Source organism: Pinus tabuliformis, chromosome X (genome assembly GCF_031772625.1).
Source record: "Pinus tabuliformis cultivar Carrire ecotype Pingquan chromosome X, CPIR1, whole genome shotgun sequence".
NCBI lineage: Eukaryota > Viridiplantae > Streptophyta > Pinopsida > Pinales > Pinaceae > Pinus > Pinus tabuliformis.
In genome coordinates, this window is record NC_142308.1 from 1,634,616,411 (window position 1) to 1,634,634,408 (window position 17,998).

Sequence of the window (17,998 nt, forward strand, 5' to 3'; positions counted from 1 at the left end):
AATGGCCAATTGGTTAAAATTAATTGTATTGAAAATCGAGAAAATATCTTTAATGTCCTTGGGCACTTAGGAGCCCCTTATGTTACCTATAAATATAATAAAAGTTTTCCTGGCCTAAATTTTTTAGTGTAATCCTTAAATATTATATAATTTTATAATAACTAAGTATGAAAATGCATATAACTAATCTTAATTTTATTAATATTAAAATATACAAGTTTCATTAAAAGGAAATTGTTAAAATTTATAATTTTATTTGATTAAAAAAGAAATATGGACCATAATACATACTCTATATTTAAAAATTGTAACCTCTTAAAATAAATTATTTAAAAGATTATAAAAATTTAAAATTACAAGGTCTCCATATTAATAATCATTACAAGCAATTGGACCAAATTTAACCTTTCCACCACCAACTGGATTTAAGGAAAAGGTGAACATTTTGAAACGATACATGATCTTAGCCTATCCGGTTCCACCCATCGCCCTGGGACCTGTATTAAAAATATGTATGGTCCAGTTTATATGACCGTTGAGCATCGATTCCCGCCATGATCGGTATTGGCTGCCACGTAGGCATTCCCGCCATACAATAGAACGCGGGAAGAAGCGATGTTTAGGCCATGGCATTCCCTGACTGAGGACGCTGTGGATTTCTCGGCGAAACAAAGAAACAGCGATAACGATGGACGGTACAGGAGGCAGGAGACAGCAAGGGGAAGGCCCAGGCAGAGGGAAAGGCACAGGGAAAGGCACAGGCAGGGGCAGATCCACATCTTCCTCTTCCTCCCAAAGATCTCTTAACCAGAAAAAGGATCAAGCGGTTTTAGGGTTCCCTTGCAAGAAGCCGGTCCGTATCAGCAAATCTCTCAAAAAACAAATCGATGGAAGATCAGAGAAGGCCACGGGCAGAACTCCATCGTTGTTGTTGGGTGCTCCCACGCCCGAGAAAAAATGCAGTGAAAACTCTTCTTCAAGAGTTAAAAACAGAGGAGTTGCTATGTCTGTCAAGGAGGTCGCAAATCAATCCAGAAAACTATTACAGAGCTCAAACGATTCCACAGCTCGTCCTAAAAGAAATCTGCGTCAAAAATCCATTTCTGCCCCTCCCAAAGCTCCGAAGACTACAGATTTCAGTCTTCCAGACAAGTAAGCATATATCTGTCACTATATTTCTACAATCTGATTTTCTGGGTGTTTGATAAACTCACGCATTTATGTGTGGGTGTTATAGATATGAAATGCTGGCAGAGCTTTTCGATTCCATGGAGTCTGCCATCAAATTGCTTCGGCTTCGTAAGAGAAACAGTAGCTTCTGCAATATCTGCCCCCAAGTTGAATCGATGACCCACAAGTATGTATAAACCAGAGACTGGTTTCCATTCTCCTCTCAGACCTACAATGCATAGAGCTTGATAACATTAGTAGACATAGAACTTCTTCTCTGTCCAGGATCTAAAGATTGGCCGATTGTAGTCATAGAATGAATGCTCAGACTTTTAAGGTAAATTTTCACAGGCATAGTAAAAGATATTTTCATAACCGTTTGGGAATTAATAGTAAACCCTAATTCTGGTTGCAGGAGATTTATGTATAACCATGTGGCACAAATGAAGCACATTTTGCCCGAAGGGCTTTTGCTGGAGAAGATCATGACACATGATGAGGAGACGCTGTGCATGAAACCAGAATTGAAAATCACTGTCTTGCATGATGCAGTGCTAAGTGGCAAGAGCAAGGTCTCCAAAGCCAACAATACATTGGGTTTGCGAAAAGCATTTCGTACCCGTCTAATGGAATTCGTCAAGGCTCATCCCAATGTGAGTCTGCTCCAGCTATCCTGTATTATTATTATTATTATTCCTTAAAATCTTTCAATATTATGAGTTTTAACTGGGTATGTACATGGTGGGCTTCATCGATTGCATTTCAGGGAGATGATGTTCCGGAGGCAATCCTGCCAGAGCCCTTCAATAGAAAATGTCAGCTAACCTCCCCAGACTGCTCTCTACTTCCTCCAGTGATATGTAAAAGTCTTTCCCCAGCAAGAGGTGTTTCTTCTGATCCGCCTGCCCCTCATCAAGAAGACCCTCAACCCTCTATGATGTCCTCACTTTTACCCAAAAATTTCCAGAGGCGGTTTTCTCAGAGGAACTTCACAGCTGAACCATCTGCGAACCCACCATTCCCTGTGCCGGAGCAAGTCCCAGATTTGAAGCCTCTTTCTGAGGTCCCTGAAACAGCGAAGCCAGATGGGTTTGGTGGGGTTCTTCCATCATCTCTCCATTCTCATCTCTCTCCAGGGTTTAAGAGCCATTTTGCCGTCAACTTATGTCCCACTGCAAATACTCAAGACATTAAGGAATCTAATGAAATAAAGTCCAAATCGTCTACTTCCAATAAAAGCCATCTAGAATCCCCCATCTCAGAGTCTTGCCGCTCTTCCGAAATGCGTCATTTTCAACAAACCCCTTCCAAGGTGCCTAACCCAGACCCTGTCGCTGATGGTACTATTGATGTAGGCACACCTTGCAAAACAACGTCAGAGTCCGAGAATCCAAACTCACCTATATCAAAGGGTTATTTCTCCCCTGTAACACCAAGGGTTACTCGTCGTTCTGTTGCCTTGAAAACAGCTTCTGATGTGTCCCGCACACCTTGCAAAACAGCGTCAGAGTCCGAGAATCCAAACACGCCTATATCAAAGGGTTATTTCTCCCCTGTAACACCAAGGGTTACTCGTCGTTCTGTTGCTTTGAAAACAGTTTCTGATGTGTCCTCTGCTGTCAAAACACCAATTGTTAAATCCATACTGAAAACTAATATAAAGAGCCCTATCAGTAAGAAATCTCTGCGATTTGCGGGAGTTTCTGCTGCACCCATTACATCCCCTCCTGTTTTGTCTCCTGGAACGCCAGGCTTTGCTTCTCCAGAGGCCTCTCGTCTTTCTCAGCCCACTGTGAAGAGATCTAACAATACCAATGTCAAAAGAGCAATAGCTTTTAACAGATCAGAAAAAGATTCCTCCGCTCCTCTTGCTTGTGAGCAGCCTGGAACCCGTTCAACACCTCTGAAAAGGAAGGCAGAGGAAGCCAATTTGGATGATGACCTCACTCAAGGTTTTCAATCTCCACAGTCCCTTGTACTCTCTACACCTGCCAAATCCGGTGAATGGGGTAACTCTGTGGATTCATTTAAGTCATCACCTTTGAGGAGGGCTGCAAATCCATTTGCCATATCGAAGAAGAATGAGAAGGTGATGCAAAACTCTACATATCCTCAGCATGATAGAAAAACATTCAGCTTGGAGAACACTCCAGTGAAAGGGTTCCCTAATACTCCACCCTTGCATGCTTCAAAGCGATTCAGATTCGGTGTAGATGAGTCCCAGACACTGCAAGTTGACACAACTAAGAATTGCTCTGAAACAAGCCTACTGTGCTTACGATCTCCTAAGAAAAGCAATGCTGAACCTTGCAAGCTGGACATTGGTAGAGAATCGAATGTTTCAGAGCCAGCTGAAAAGACAAGTAACAATATTCAGGAGGCTTGCAAGATACATATCGATGGAATGTCTCAATCAGATCAGGAAATCATTGACTCCATTCCAATGCCAGTGTTGCAAGAGGTAAGTTCTTGTCATTATCTTTCGTGGTTTTACTTTGTTCATAATTAGTTGATTCAAGTCAATGACATTAAATTGCTTTTCAGACCAAGCTTTACCCCATGTTCGTTAGTGCCTTGGAAATTGCATTGGCATATCATGTCAAATTGCAATGACTTTTCTTTGTGATGTTCTTTGTAGTTGCTAATACTTTATCTGCTCTGGCTGATTCTGGGTTGGTTGCATGCTCTGTTGTAAACTGAATGCATGTTATACGTCAAAATATATTGTAGCAGAGATCATACTGCAGGTCACTTTGAAATTGTAAAGTTTTTTGAGCTTCTGAGTAAAATTTTCCCCTTTGAGTACTAAAGACTGTTTGTAACTTTGTAGGTCTATGAAAAAGAGTTGAAGACGATAGAGGAGTGCAAGTCGGGTGTATCTGCTGCTAATATGCGTCAGCAGATGATTGGATGCTTGCCTAGACTCTTCAATATGATACGTGATATATTTCGTTTAAGCAAACGCTCAGTTCTTACAAGACAGGAGCTTGTTCACAAAATAATATCAAATCACACGGATGTTACTGATAGAAGTAAATAACTCTCTTTGAACATCTCTCTTCTATTGTCTTGCAGGAAACAATTTCAATGCCATGCTATGTGATCTGATCTCATGCTTAATATTTTGTACTTGCAGGTGAAGTTGAGGAGCAGTTGCACCTCCTTGGACAAATAGCTCCTGAATGGATTTCTGGAAGGATAGCTTCCACTGGTGACTTTCTATACAGGTATGCTATGCATGAATTGATTGAGATAAATGGAATCAACTAAAATGTGAAAGGTATTATTCTTGTGCTATGTATAACTCGTTTTAAATTTTTTACTTGGGCTCAGTGTCAAAAGTAACATAGATCTGTCAATGATCCACGCAAGAATTGCAAGCGCCTTGTAAACACATGCACTATGAAAGCTGGTGGGAACATGGAATATGTGTGGGAGTGCTAAACTACGCAGGCCAGTCTTTCAGACTCTGCAGCTGTACTCGTTGAAGAAATGCTTTCAAACATTACTTCTGTGGATTGGTACTGTCATTTATCTCTATTTTTGATACAAAGTGAGGTAACCTCTCCAATGCTTTTCCATGAGACTAAGGATTGCCTTGTGTTAAACACATGTTTTGTCACTTTGCCATGTGGTTGGAAATTATTATCAGGATATCCTTATGTTAAATATTTAAGTTGTCATTATTGCAAATCTAGGCTTGTAGTGGACGTGGCCGACCCACACTGGTTAAAAGAAACATATGACTTGCTTCCAAATTTCTATTGAGCATGTAACCGAAAAAATCATGAGAGAATCTGCCCATATTGCAGCTAAAAGGAAGGAGGGGTAACTGTTTAATAGGCAGTTTTTCATGCAGATGGTTTTTTTTTCATCAAAATTGAATTGTGGCAAGGGAAAGAAAGCACTGCACTGTTTTTAAAAATTTAGTGTTGTGAGAAGACTATAGGAATGTTGGAAAGAGCAAGGGAGACTCTGCCTTGTGTTATAGTCCTCCCAGTTTTAGTCATGTAAACAGTCTATTCTGTAAATACTGCCAGTCAGTTGTGTTCCTTGCTTCCGTTGTTTTGTTTCCTTACATATTTTCTGCTTCTAAAACTTGACTGACTTTAAGTCATTCTTTTCCATTCAGTCTGTTAAAAGTTTGAGGCTTTAATACGATAGTATTGCTGAAGGAAATAAACACTCGCACCATTATCAAGCACACTTCATTTAGAAGTGATCAGAAGGAAATATGGTCAAAATATATTGTATAAGGGGCGATGTTTTGATGTTTTAATCCTTTTATCAAATATAAGGGAGACTGGGCCTCTTGGCATAGTTCTCCCACTTTTAGTCATCTAATCAGTCTTCTGTAATTAATGCCAGTGAATTATGTTTCTTGCTTGTGCTATTTTGTTTCATTACATATGCTTTGCTTCTAAAACTTGACCGAATTTAAGATAGTGCGCCATGAAGGAATTGAAATACACTGGCACTGTTCTCAAGCACATTTGTTTAGCTGTGATTAGAAGGAAATATACTGCATCTAAGTGGCAATGTGTTTTGATGTCTTAACCTTTTAAATTTAAAATCCTGCTGTCATAGGAGCAGTATGTTGACTGTGTATTGTGTGTTATACCATGTGACAGCTAGCAAATCGAGCCAAATCAATACCGATTTGGCTTTTGGGCAATACACACGAAGACACTCTGATTTCCTGAAGAGTGTGGTGAATAGTGTCTCAAACCTGCATATCAAGGTCTAGCTTGTTGGGACTCTTATGCAAGTGTTGGGGAACAGTCACAGTATAAATATGAACAACAATGGTCAAGGGTTAATCCTCGTACGAGGGCATATTCTTTCGTTGAGTCGCCTGTTGTATTTTGAGGCTTCTGTTGTTAGTTATTTTTGTTTCTTTTTGAGTTCTTAGTTGGATGGATGAGAAGAAAACCTCATTGATATAGTGTTTGAGGTGACTGTGGCCTTGTGAGTTGTTTGTTGCCACCTTTTGAAGTGACAACAGGGAAGAAGGAAGTGATTCTCCTAATGGGTATAATAGAGAAGGGTACAATCATAGGTTGTAGACTAGATAGAGCATTGGATCCTTGTTGCCAAATGTAGGGCATCTTACCTTTCAAATCTACATTTTAATTGTTACAAAGTCCTTTAACAAGGTGCAACCCTAGGGAAGGGATGAGAAGTAGGTCTCATTGATCTAGTGTCTTAAGTGATCAATGTGTTGTTTGTTGCCACCTTCAAAAATGACGACAGGGAAGGAAGTGATTCTCCTAATGGGTATAACAAAGAAGGAAAGGGTATATTGGATGCAAACCAAATAGAGCATCAAATCCTTGTTGCCAGTGATAAGGTGTCTTACCCCCAAAACCTGCACTTCAAATGTTGGAGAGTCTAGTATCTTACTTCCCAAACCTACATTTCAAATGTTTTAGGGTCTTTCGAAATGTTTGACACCAAGGAACGGATGAAAAGTATGCCATTTAACCAAAATAACACTTTTTTTAATCTAGTCAACACTACTCATTAAGGACGTGGCATAACTTGAATCTGTATCCAAGAATTTGATTTCAAATTTGATTGGAAAACCAACAACAAATGGACTAAGACTCAAATCAAGACAAACAACCCACAAATTGAAAGTTGAAAATATGGTGCAATGCCAAAACACAAGAAAACAAAAACCAATGGAATCTTGAAGTGGAACATTATAAACAAATTATGAAATGAGGAGAGAGAGTGTTATGAAGCAGAAATGGAAGGACCTGGAGACTTGGCTTTCAAAGTACCTTAGGTAGAGTCAAGTGCTGCCTATATCCTTTAACAAATTAACTTAGAAATGGCCTTTGGCAAAGGAGATGAGGATATAAAAGAAAATCTCGGCCTTGTAAGTTGCTAAATGGCTTAGAGAGCTAATACATTGCATTTTAACTCTAAAATTGCCAAATACAAGGACTAATCTAGCCATTCAAATATTGGTTTCCCATTTGGGATTCTAGCCTAATTATATGTTCATTGTATCTTGGATTGTTGTATGGAAGTGTGGTTCGGAATTGTTTTAATGGATTGTGATGGTTTCACACTATGACAATGTTTAACCCTTTAAATCATTCTTGTTAATTTATGTGTTAACTGCATTAGTTTGGAACCTTAAATTATCCATCTAAATGTAGCTAGTCCTTTTGCAGCTTAATTTTCATTTTTCCTGAATTTTAAAAGTCCAAAAAATATATAAAAGAAAAATGAAAAAAAAGGGGCAAGGTCAAATTCTGTTTTCTTCTGCATATAAGCCTAACTTTTCAGGCTAAACGATGCCCAGCCCAAACTATAGAGAAGTGGATTGAAGAACTTAAATACATTGAGGCTAAACAATGCGCAACTTCTGATCAGATCACGGTCACTATCCACGGGTGGTCAATCTTACGGTTTTGCGACAGATCTATATGCTCGTACATTAAAAATGGACCTGGGTGGCTCAAAGTCGTTTGTTAAAACAACTAATTACCAAATCAATGGTTGTTGTTGATTGCAACACCCCTACCCGATTTTTCTAAAACCGATGTCGAGCGGTGTCGCAGAATGGTAAATGGAATTTAGAAACCATTTCCGCCGAATGCTACATGACTCATACACCAAGCGAGCATGACAGGTGAACCAATCATCCTCCATGTCACCACACTTGACACGTCAGTCTCCTGCAGCGTAATCTTCCATACCTGTACAAGTCATAAATGACATTTTTCCACTCTGCACCAAAGGGGTTAAAACGATCTTTTTCGTTCTTTTCCATTTTGTAGTCTGAGAGCTCAACTCAGTTAGCGTCTGGGTCATCAACCAATAATCCCACCTCAGCATTTCGTAGCCTCGCATTTTTACGAGGTATTTTATAATCCTACATTGTATTTTATAGGCTCTTAACTTTTAGTCAACTTTTAGATGAAAATAAACAAGGTTTATTCAAATTAGTTTTGCCTTCTGGTTCTCAAATCCCTCCAGCAGCTGTAACTTATCCTATCTCTTTGTTTTCTGAAGACGCACAGCAAGTTTTGTCTATAATCTTATTATTATTGGGTGAAGATGATACAGAAAATGTAAGTAAACATGCCTTAGGGTTCTTGAGACTTATTCTGCAACCAGATGTCGTCTTGGACATTTAATCCTATCTAGCTGAGTCAATTAACTTTCAATTTGAAAATTTTCAACTTGTTGTCTATTTTAGACACTTTTCTGTCTTGGTCTGCTTGTTCTTGCATGTGCATGTTGACAAATTTGAATATTTGGGTTTAAGTATATTTGATTCTCCCAAACAAAAGAAATCTGTAGTTGAATGGACCAATGTTGTCAAGAAGAAACCAAATAATGATGGTTTTTCCTAGTTTTTGTTTACATTCATGGCCACTGTTTATACCATCTTGAACAATGCACAACCAACAAGAATTTTCCCACAACGTAAACAATTATTACAACTCAGCAAAGATACTAGAGTTGGAGATTGGTATATCTTTGAGGAATGCACTGAGATAAGATTTTATGGAGCAGAGCTGCAACCTTATCGCTTGCCTATTTTCTTACCCATGAGGATATTTATTTGGAGTTTATAAGACTTCATGTGGATCAAGTTAATTTTGTTCCCAGGCACAGAGGATACATGTTCAAACTGGAGAATAGTGTGAGGCCATTTATTGTAAATTCTAGACAGGCTCTTGCCCAGGTTGAAGAGATGATGAAAGAGTTTTGCTTTGAATAGGGAGAAAAATGGCAATATGACCCTTATAATGTGATTTTTGACAGAACAGTGTATGCTAGTTCTGCACCATATTCTCATGAAAGTAGACCTAAAATTGAGAAGATGGCCAATCAAGAAACTTGGTTAGTCAACCCGTTACAACAAGAAATAAATGTTGAAACCCCGTCAGTTAAAGAAAAAGGTTTGAAAAGGAATACCTTTGAAATGATAGATGTTGAAATGGATGATGTGTATTCACAAAAGAAAACAAAGGTGCAGATTGGAGATGAAGATGAAATACAAACCAAGTTAAGAGAAGAACTTTCTAGTCCACCTAATTTTCAGATGCACCTGGGAAATCCTAAGGTTACCACCTCTTCCACTTCTACAGACCTAGCAATTTCTACAATTGAAGGAACTTTTTCTAAGACATAGATGACATTAAAAGACTATTAGGAAATCAAGGAAAGAAGTCAAAAAGTAAGAAATGATATGATAATCCAACTGACTATGCAAGAAACTCCTTATCAAACAAGGTTGCTCTCAGCTATGGCTTTAGAAAGAAATCAGCTAAACTTTCTCTTTTATAGTTGTTTTGTCTCTGAATATAGTTGATATTCCATTGTATGATAAAATAAATTTACATAAGTAGACATGGGAGATGATGGGAGATGTTGTACGGTGACTTAAGCAAAAATTCATTGACAATTAATAAGGTTGAGAAAATCTTGGAAAAGGCTTCAAACAAAATTAAGCAAGAAAAAACAAGTTCTAGAGATCTACATTTACAGAATGAAGGATTCAAAAAGTTGATTATCAAGCTAGGAGTTGATCTAGATGACAGAGAGGCAATCAAAACTTTGATGCAAAGCATAGTGTCCGAGATGCAATCATTAACACATTGAGGATGCATGTGACAGAACATGCTCAAATAGTTGAGCTAGCTCATGTGGAAAAAGAAAAGGAGCAGTTAGTGATACAATTGATGGACAAAAATAAAGTAGTAACCCTTAAAGAAAAAGTGAGGGATCTAGAGCAATCTATTAAAAATCATGTATGCACAATTGTGGCTTCAAGTGAGTTAGAAGATTCTTTAGAGAAGTTAAAAAAAGTGATGACTGAATTGAGTGACTCTCTCAGAAGTTGAAATGAAGAAGCTCCAAGATAATTTAACATAGTCTAAGTTAAAGTTAAGTATAAAAGAAAGGCACCTGAATTCTTCGTATGAAGAGAATAACCAACTCAGTGACAAATGCAAATCAACTCACAGTGAAATCAAGGAATTGAAGAGCTAGATGAAAGGCAACATGTCCTTGATTGAGGTCAAACAAATCATTTGGGATGATATAATTCAACAAGTTCGTTCTACATGGGGGTATTTTCATATTATCGCTGAAGAAAGAGCTATAATTATTGTCAGGCCAGGCAGTAACTCTCCAAAGGCAAAAAAACTGATTCGTCTGATTATTCCATAGGTAGGTTATTGTTATATACATTAGGAGTGATTGTTCAGTTCATCTTCCGATCACTGTTCACATTCCTGATTTATTTATTTACAAATTCCCCAATCATGAAGATTAGGTGTCAACATTCCCCCCCTTAATCTGAAGGGATGTTGGTGAGTCCAAGCATCATTCTGAATCGTTCAAGCTTTTCCTTTCCAAGTGCTTTGGTGAAGATGTCTGCAATTTGCTCATTTGTGGAACAATGACGGAGATGGATTGTTTTGGCCTCAACATGATGTCGAATTAGATGATATTTAGTATTGATATGCTTTGTTCGGTCATGGAACTTTGGATTCTTGGCCAACTTTATTGCAGAGGTGTTATCAATCATGAGTGGAGTTGATTGTACTTGTTTTACCTGCAAATCTTCAAGAATTTTCCTGAGCCACACAATTTCTTTCGTTGCTTCAACTGCTGCCACGTATTCTGCTTCAGTTGTGGAATCTGCTGGAATTGATTGTTTGCGTGATCTCCAGGAGACAGCTCCTGATCCAGGTCTCATAGCATATCCTGAAGTAGATACCCTAGTTTCTTTGTCTCCATCGAAGTCTGAATCAGAGTATCCAATCAAGCTGAAGTCGTCCACCTGTGTATACTTGATTCCAAGGTCTTGAGTTCCCTTCAAGTACCTTAGAACTATTTTTGCAGCAGACCAATGTCCCTCACAAGGCTTTTGCATGAACCTGGAGAGGATTCCAACAGTAAATGAAATGTCTGGTCTGGTAGTAGTGAGGTAGATGAGACTTCTTAGAAGCTGTCTATACTTTGTTGCATCCTCAAATTCCTTTCCTTCAATAGATGTGAGCTTTAAGTTTTGTTCCATTGGAGTAGAAAGAGGATTGCACTCTGTCATGCCAAATCTGTTTAACAAATCTCCAATGTATTTCTTTTGAGAAAGAAATATGGATTTCGGATGTTGGGTTACTGCAATGCCAAGATAGTAATGAACATAGCCCAAATCAGTCATTTCAAAACTTTTCCTCAATTCCTTCTTTACGGATGCAATGTAGCTTTCATTGTTCCCTGTCATTAAAAGATCATCTACATATACCACAAGATACACAACTGTTTTGCCAATTTTCTTGACAAATAAAGTTGCATCATCAAGATCAAAATGATTGAAGTTGAGTTTCAGAAGATGCTCAGTTAGTTTTTCATACCAGGCTCGCGGTGCTTGTTTGAGGCCATACAAGGACTTCACAAGTTTGCATACTTTATGTTCATGTCCTTTCACAGCAAATCCTTCAGGATGGGACATAAAAACATTATCTTTTAGATCTCCATTCAAGAATGCAATTTTTACATCCATTTGATGGACTTTCCAACCGTTCTGAGTTGCTAGTGCAAAGATTGTCCGGATGGTGGCCCATTTTGCTGTGGGGGCAAAAGTTTCCTCATAATCGACCCCTTCCTTCTGTGCAAAACCTTTTGCCACAAGCCTAGCTTTGTGCTTGTCAAGTGAGCCATCAGCTTTGTACTTGTTCTTGTAGACCCACTTGCAGCCAATTGGTTTGGTTCCAAATGGAGGATCAATCAGCTTCCAAGTGCCATTCTTTATGAGGGCATCATACTCCTTTTGCATCGCTTCTTTCCATTCATCATGAGAAGCAGCTTCTTTGAAGGAAGTTGGTTCAAAATCTGTGGACAATTCAATTCACAATCATAAGTAACATCCATATCAACAGGTGAATTAGAGTCATCTACATCACCTCCATTTTGTCAGTTTGAATTTCTGGTTCTTGTTTTTCCAATTTCATCAGGATGAACACTTTCAAGTGTCTTTGTCAGCCACTTTGAGGGACCTTTCTGAGATGGTCCAGGCTGCTCTGTTGATTGAGTTGGGACTGAATCAAAATTGAGTCTCCCAATTCTATCAATTACATCACTTAAAGCATCATCCGTTGTTGGAGTTTCATGCAGAGGAGATTGTTCTTCAGAAGAAGATTCCACATGTTGTTCTAGTATAGGAATCCCCCCTTCAAGATGTGGAATCTGATTATCAAACTCTTGAAATGATTTCGTTTTTGAAAATCTATCCAAGCGATCAAGTTGCCGCTCAACAACATTGTCAGATTTGGATGATTCAAGAAAATGACATCTCTAGATACAACAAACTTTTTATTTACTTCATCATAGAGGCGGTATGCTTTAGAGGTGTTTGAATACCCCAAGAAGATACACTTACGACTTCTAGCACCAAGTTTGTTTCTATGTACCTTTGGTATCAAAGCATAACAGGTGAAACCAAAGATCTTGAGATGTTTTACCGAAGGAACATGTCCATACTACAATTCATAAGGAGTCTTGTTTTTTATAGCATTAGATGGACATCTATTCTTTATATATGCAGCACATAGAACAACATCAGCCCAAAACATTATCTTTACATTTTTGAAGAAAAGCATGGATCGTGCCATATTCAAGATTGTTCTATTCATTCTTTCAGCTACACCATTTTGTTGGGGATTATAAGGCACAATTGTTTGATGTTTGATCCCATGTTGGCGAAGATAGTTTTCAAATTCATTTGATGTATATTCTTTTCCATTATCAGTGCGAATAGACCCAATATGAGATTGTGCATCATTTTCAATCCATTTATGAAAATTCTTGAGTGTTTGAAAAGCATCAGATTTGTTCTTCAATAAATAAACCCAACACATTCTGGTGTAATCATCAATAAATGTCATGATATATTTATTTCCATTTGCAGAAGGAACAGGCATTGGACCACAAATCTGAATGAATGAGTTCAAGCTTTCTATGTGCTCTTGAATGTGAATCATGAAAAGACTGTTTGCTATGCTTTCCTAGAATGCAAACATCACATTGCTTATGTTTCCTAGGAATTGTAGGCAAACTAGCAACACCATTTTTCTTCAATAAGCGGAGACTGTTATAGTTTAAATGTCCAAATCTAGCATGCCATAATAAACTTGATGGAAGTGTACCTTCTTCATGATGAGAAATATATGAGAAATGTTGTGCATGAGCAGAGGTTCCTTGCAGTTTGAAAAGCCTTTCTTCTTCTATTCCCCTCATGACAAGTGAGTGGTCAGATGCTTTTCTTACCTCAAGCTTGCCATCAAACATATGAATAGAGTGACCTTGTTGACGGATGTGAACCAAGGACAACAAGTTTCTTTTGAGCTGTGGGAGATATAGAACATGATCCAGAAGAAAGTCTGGAAGACCAGGCAGTTTAAGCTTGATTGTGCCAAGCCTTGATGGCTTGATTTTTGACTGATCTGCAAAGTATACTGTTCCATCAACATTGTTAGTGAAATCTTCAAAAAAATATTTTCTGAGTCATATGATAGGTTGCTCCTGAATCAAGCAACCAATCATTTTTCGAGGAAGCAAGTGAAGCATTAAACAAATCTTCATTTACTCCAATGTTACATTGTGCCTCAATATAGTGAGCGGATTCAGGTGCTTTACCTTTGTCTATATCATCAGTTTTACCTTTCTACTGGTTTCTTTTCTGCTCAATTTTGTCCCAGGGTAGCTTGCATGTAGAAGCATCATGTGATCCATTTCGTTTGCAGCGAATGTAATGCAGATCTGCCTTTTCTCCTTGAGAATGTCTGCCCCCCTGCCTCTGAAGTATCTTCCTCTTCCTCTTCGTCCACCTCTTCCTCTTGTAGAATCTTGAGCAGGATGCTTTTCTTTATGAGCAAGGCAAACAGTCTCTTCAGAAGATTCAAGGACTGTCTTCTTTCCAAAGGCTTTCTCTCTTTCAGCAAACTTTTTCACAAGAGGGTCAAAGGTTATGTCTTTAAGATTTCCATTTGCTTGTAAAGACTCAAGATAATTGGAGTAGGTAGGATAGAGTGCCTTGAGAAAAGCAATAAGAGGAATATCCAGCTCAACCTTAGTGGATTTGATATCATGCATTATAGATTTTACTTCAGATGCAAGAGCAAGAGGATCATTATTTTTCAGTTCAAGAGTGAAGAGTTTAATCATGAGCTGAACAACTTCAAGTGCAGAATGTGAGTCATAGAGTTTTTTCAGCTTTTGTAAAGCTTCAAAGGCAGTTGAATATGATGAAATATGGCGACTCACCTCTTCATTTACAGATGCTGCGATTAATGCATAGGCTTTGCTGTTCTTGTTTTCCCAAATGACGAGCTCTTTGACTGATGTAGGTTGCACTGGGTCATTGTCTCCTTTTCCGACACACACTCCTTTCCACAACTCATTGAAGATGAGGGTGTGTTTTATCATCTGGGACCATTCAGGATAGTTCTCCTTACCAGTGAGAACTATTCCTACCATAGAGATGATTGAATGCATTATGTAAAAAATACTTCTGCTGATAAAAAAAATTTCTGCTGATAAAAAATTTCTGTTGATAAAAAACTTCTGCTGATGTATAGTGAAATTGTACTCAGATATATTAAAAAACAGAGGTATTATTTTGTCGTGGTATATGGGGGACAATGTTAAAAATACATATGGTTGCCTTTCAAGTCATATCTAACGCAGAGGTATCAAAAAGATAATCACATAACCACGCGTATCAGCTGTCTCAAAGCAGCACATAAAAACCACGCATCAAGAGCAGCATACTATGTCATGCTTCAACGCATCAACAACACATCAAAACAACGCATCAATCTTTTCACATTCCCACACACCGCGCCATCTTCTTTGTCTTTAAATACAATGGTCAAATGTACATGTTTTCTAGCATGACTTCTAAAATTCTAGAACGACAACGTTTCTTTGAAAATACAAAACCTGGTGCCCTCGTTTAAGTCGTGATTCATGTTACCCTCAATTCCAATATCCATCTCAAGAAAATCAGAATTCAGGTGCCGACGGCATCGGGTGCCAGCAATCTTCGGAAGCGCTCGCTTGCAGAAAAGGACCAGATAAACAGGGACGCGTTCGCTTGCAGAAGAGGAACAACAAACGGAATGTTACTCCGGCCGGTTAATGAAGAGCTAATGGAGAACAACGCCTCAATAGAAACCGATAATCCAACTTATCGGTTCATTATCCCAACTGATTCACTTCATGAGAGAAAATGAGACCAGAAGAAATAACAGTGGTGGCTACTAAGTGACCAGATACTCGTGATAGAAGCCAAAGTTGCTGAAAAACTCATGCGAACAGGAACCTGAGAGTCTAATACTGATGAAGGCAGGTGGCATGGAGAAGACCACTCCGAATTGTCATGATCGAAGCCAAGTAGAACAAAAACCCATTTCTAGCAAGTTGCAAAACCAATAGCGTGCACGCTAGGAGATATGACAGTCTAATGAAAGGCTAGACTATAGACAGTCTCTGATATCATAGACAGGAACCATGGAAAAAGCATGGGAAGGCCACGACTATTTCGAGAAAAAAAATACAAAGCCTGCGTGCCACCTTAACCAGAGAGGGCGAGGAAGAAATTATGGCATATCTGTTGGATCATAGAAAGCGGCCCCGATAAATCACAGTACAAAATCCATATGCATTTCATTACGAGGAAGACATTCTAACATGCGTTGAATTGTAGAAGGCAGCCCTTTTTTTTTGAAACGTTTATGACATGGTCTGACTGCTCATGGTCTGGACAGAGGCAGAGCAAACTATTTCAGGACAGAGGCAGTGCAAACTATTTCAGGACAGAGGCAGTGGCAGCGCTCAGGACAGAGGCAGTGGCAGAGATGAAGGGAGTTACAACTATTTTTAGAACTGGCTCTGATACCATGTCAGGCCAGGCAGTAACTCTCCAAAGGCAGAAAAAACTGATTCGTCTGATTATTCCATAGGTAGGTTATTGTTATATACATTAGGAGTGATTGTTCAGTTCATCTTCCGATGACTGTTCACATTCCTGATTTATTTATTTACAAATTCCCCAATCATGAAGATTAGGTGTCAACAATTATATATATAACTGAAATTGTGACTTCTGTTGGAAAATGTAACTAGGTTCGGTCTTCATTTAATGTATTTGAGTCATCTTGTAATGTACTTGTCAGGGAAAATTTTAAGGATGAAAATTTATTGTAAAGTTTAGAAACCTTGGCGACTCTTACTAGTCCCTAACATGCAAAGTATAAAATGTTTAGTGATATGTTTGTAAAAATATTCAAATTTCTAATGATTTTATATAGTCTCTATAAAAATTTGGCGATTTTTTAAGGTAAAATAATTTTACGATATAAAATTTGGGCGAACCATTTTTAAGAAAAATGGAAATTAGAGATTTTTTTTGTTGTTGGAAAAAACATAGAAAATTAGTCCACCTGTGAATATTAACCCCTAAAAGTCCCCATTGAGGACTTCTAGGATTTGTTCTGAGTCAATAGAGTCATTGTACTTTTAAAGAGGACCCTTCTTGGGCTTTTGAATCATGTAAAAAGGTTTAAGTATTGAGTCAAATGTAATTTATGTATCCTCCACATCAAGTTAGACTAGAAGAGATCAAGTCGGCCTAGGGACATCAATTCAACCTCCCTTGAAGCTTATAAATAGAAGTAAGTCGAATTCATTTGGAGCACTTCATCTCAAGCAAGTTCGATATCTCTAAGGAAGATGGGAAGTGCGAAGTATGAAGCCGGAAAGCCAAAGGAAGTGCCAGTTGGGTGGAGTCTAAGGAGAAGAAGAAAAATGAAATTTTGGTGTCTCTCTCTCTATTTCGTGCCCTAAATTGGGAGATCGAAGTCTTCTAAGTTTTGTTGATGCTAGAAGTTGCATGATGCCAGATTCTGCTACATAGTCGAAGTTGCTGGAATAGAGGTCGAAGATCTAGAAGGCTGACTAGGGAAGGTTTGGTCTTTGTCTAGGGTGAAGAGTCTCAAAGAAAACTATTGAAAGGAAGAGAATTTTTGACAGGGTTTTTCTGATAGGGGGGTTTTTTCCTGGCTGATTAGATATTGATCAATGACTTGAGTGATAGCTCAAATTTCAAAGTGTTCGAAAGAGTGTCGAACCTGAGCGACCGGATAGATCTCATCTTCCTGATTCTGGCGCCGTGAACGGTTCGAAAAACTAACACCGTATGAAGGAGTTATCACAATTTGAAAAGTCCAGTAAACTGTAATTTATGGACATTTGACCAAGATTAATTTGGTTTTTGGAAATATTAAAAAAAGTATATTCCAAGGAATATTCTTTGGAATATTCCCTTTTGGGGACCAATTAGGTGTCGACACGTGGCAAGCTTGGAGGCTGCCACATGGCTTTGGAATGGCTATGTAAAATTTTGTATAGGTCCGACGGAATCGAACCTGCGACCTTCGGCAAGACAGAACAGTGCTCTACCACCTCTGTCCGACGTGTTTCTTAACATACAATGGTTTCATTGCATATTTGTGTTATAACAAGTGGAGGATTGGGGGTTAGGACCGCCAGCGGTCCCCCAAAAACTGTTCACATGTCCTGTGATGTAACTGCTGATTGCAGCGCCTCTCCACGCGGTTGCACATTAACGTGACCCCAGTTCTACGGGGAGTTAGCCTAACCGCCGGGGTTATACCACCCATATGTGTGCCAGATAGTTAAAGTAACGGCTACCTTCGACGGTTAGCTTGGCGGAGCGGCTAAAAAGGCGGAAATGCTATATTTCACTGGAGTTGAGTGCAGTTCACCAAAATTT

The 17,998-nt window shown here is 38.6% G+C and overlaps 1 protein-coding gene across 2 annotated transcripts; it reads left to right on the forward strand.

Annotated features, from left to right (window-relative positions):
* Positions 1-486: 486 nt before the first annotated feature.
* Positions 487-5,230, forward strand: LOC149146293 (uncharacterized). Of its 2 annotated transcripts, none has more exons than XM_089448805.1 (7): positions 487-1,152; positions 1,238-1,357; positions 1,586-1,823; positions 1,937-3,631; positions 4,001-4,202; positions 4,307-4,397; positions 4,504-5,230. In XM_089448805.1, the coding sequence occupies exons 1-7, from the start codon at positions 689-691 to the stop codon at positions 4,559-4,561; spliced, it is 2,868 nt and encodes a 955-aa protein (XP_089304931.1). In that variant the 5' UTR covers positions 487-688; the 3' UTR covers positions 4,562-5,230. The 2 variants fall into 2 exon arrangements, with proteins under 2 accessions (XP_089304931.1, XP_089304932.1); XM_089448806.1 differs by having other exon boundaries at positions 4,543-5,230.
* The last annotated feature ends 12,768 nt before the right edge of the window (positions 5,231-17,998 follow it).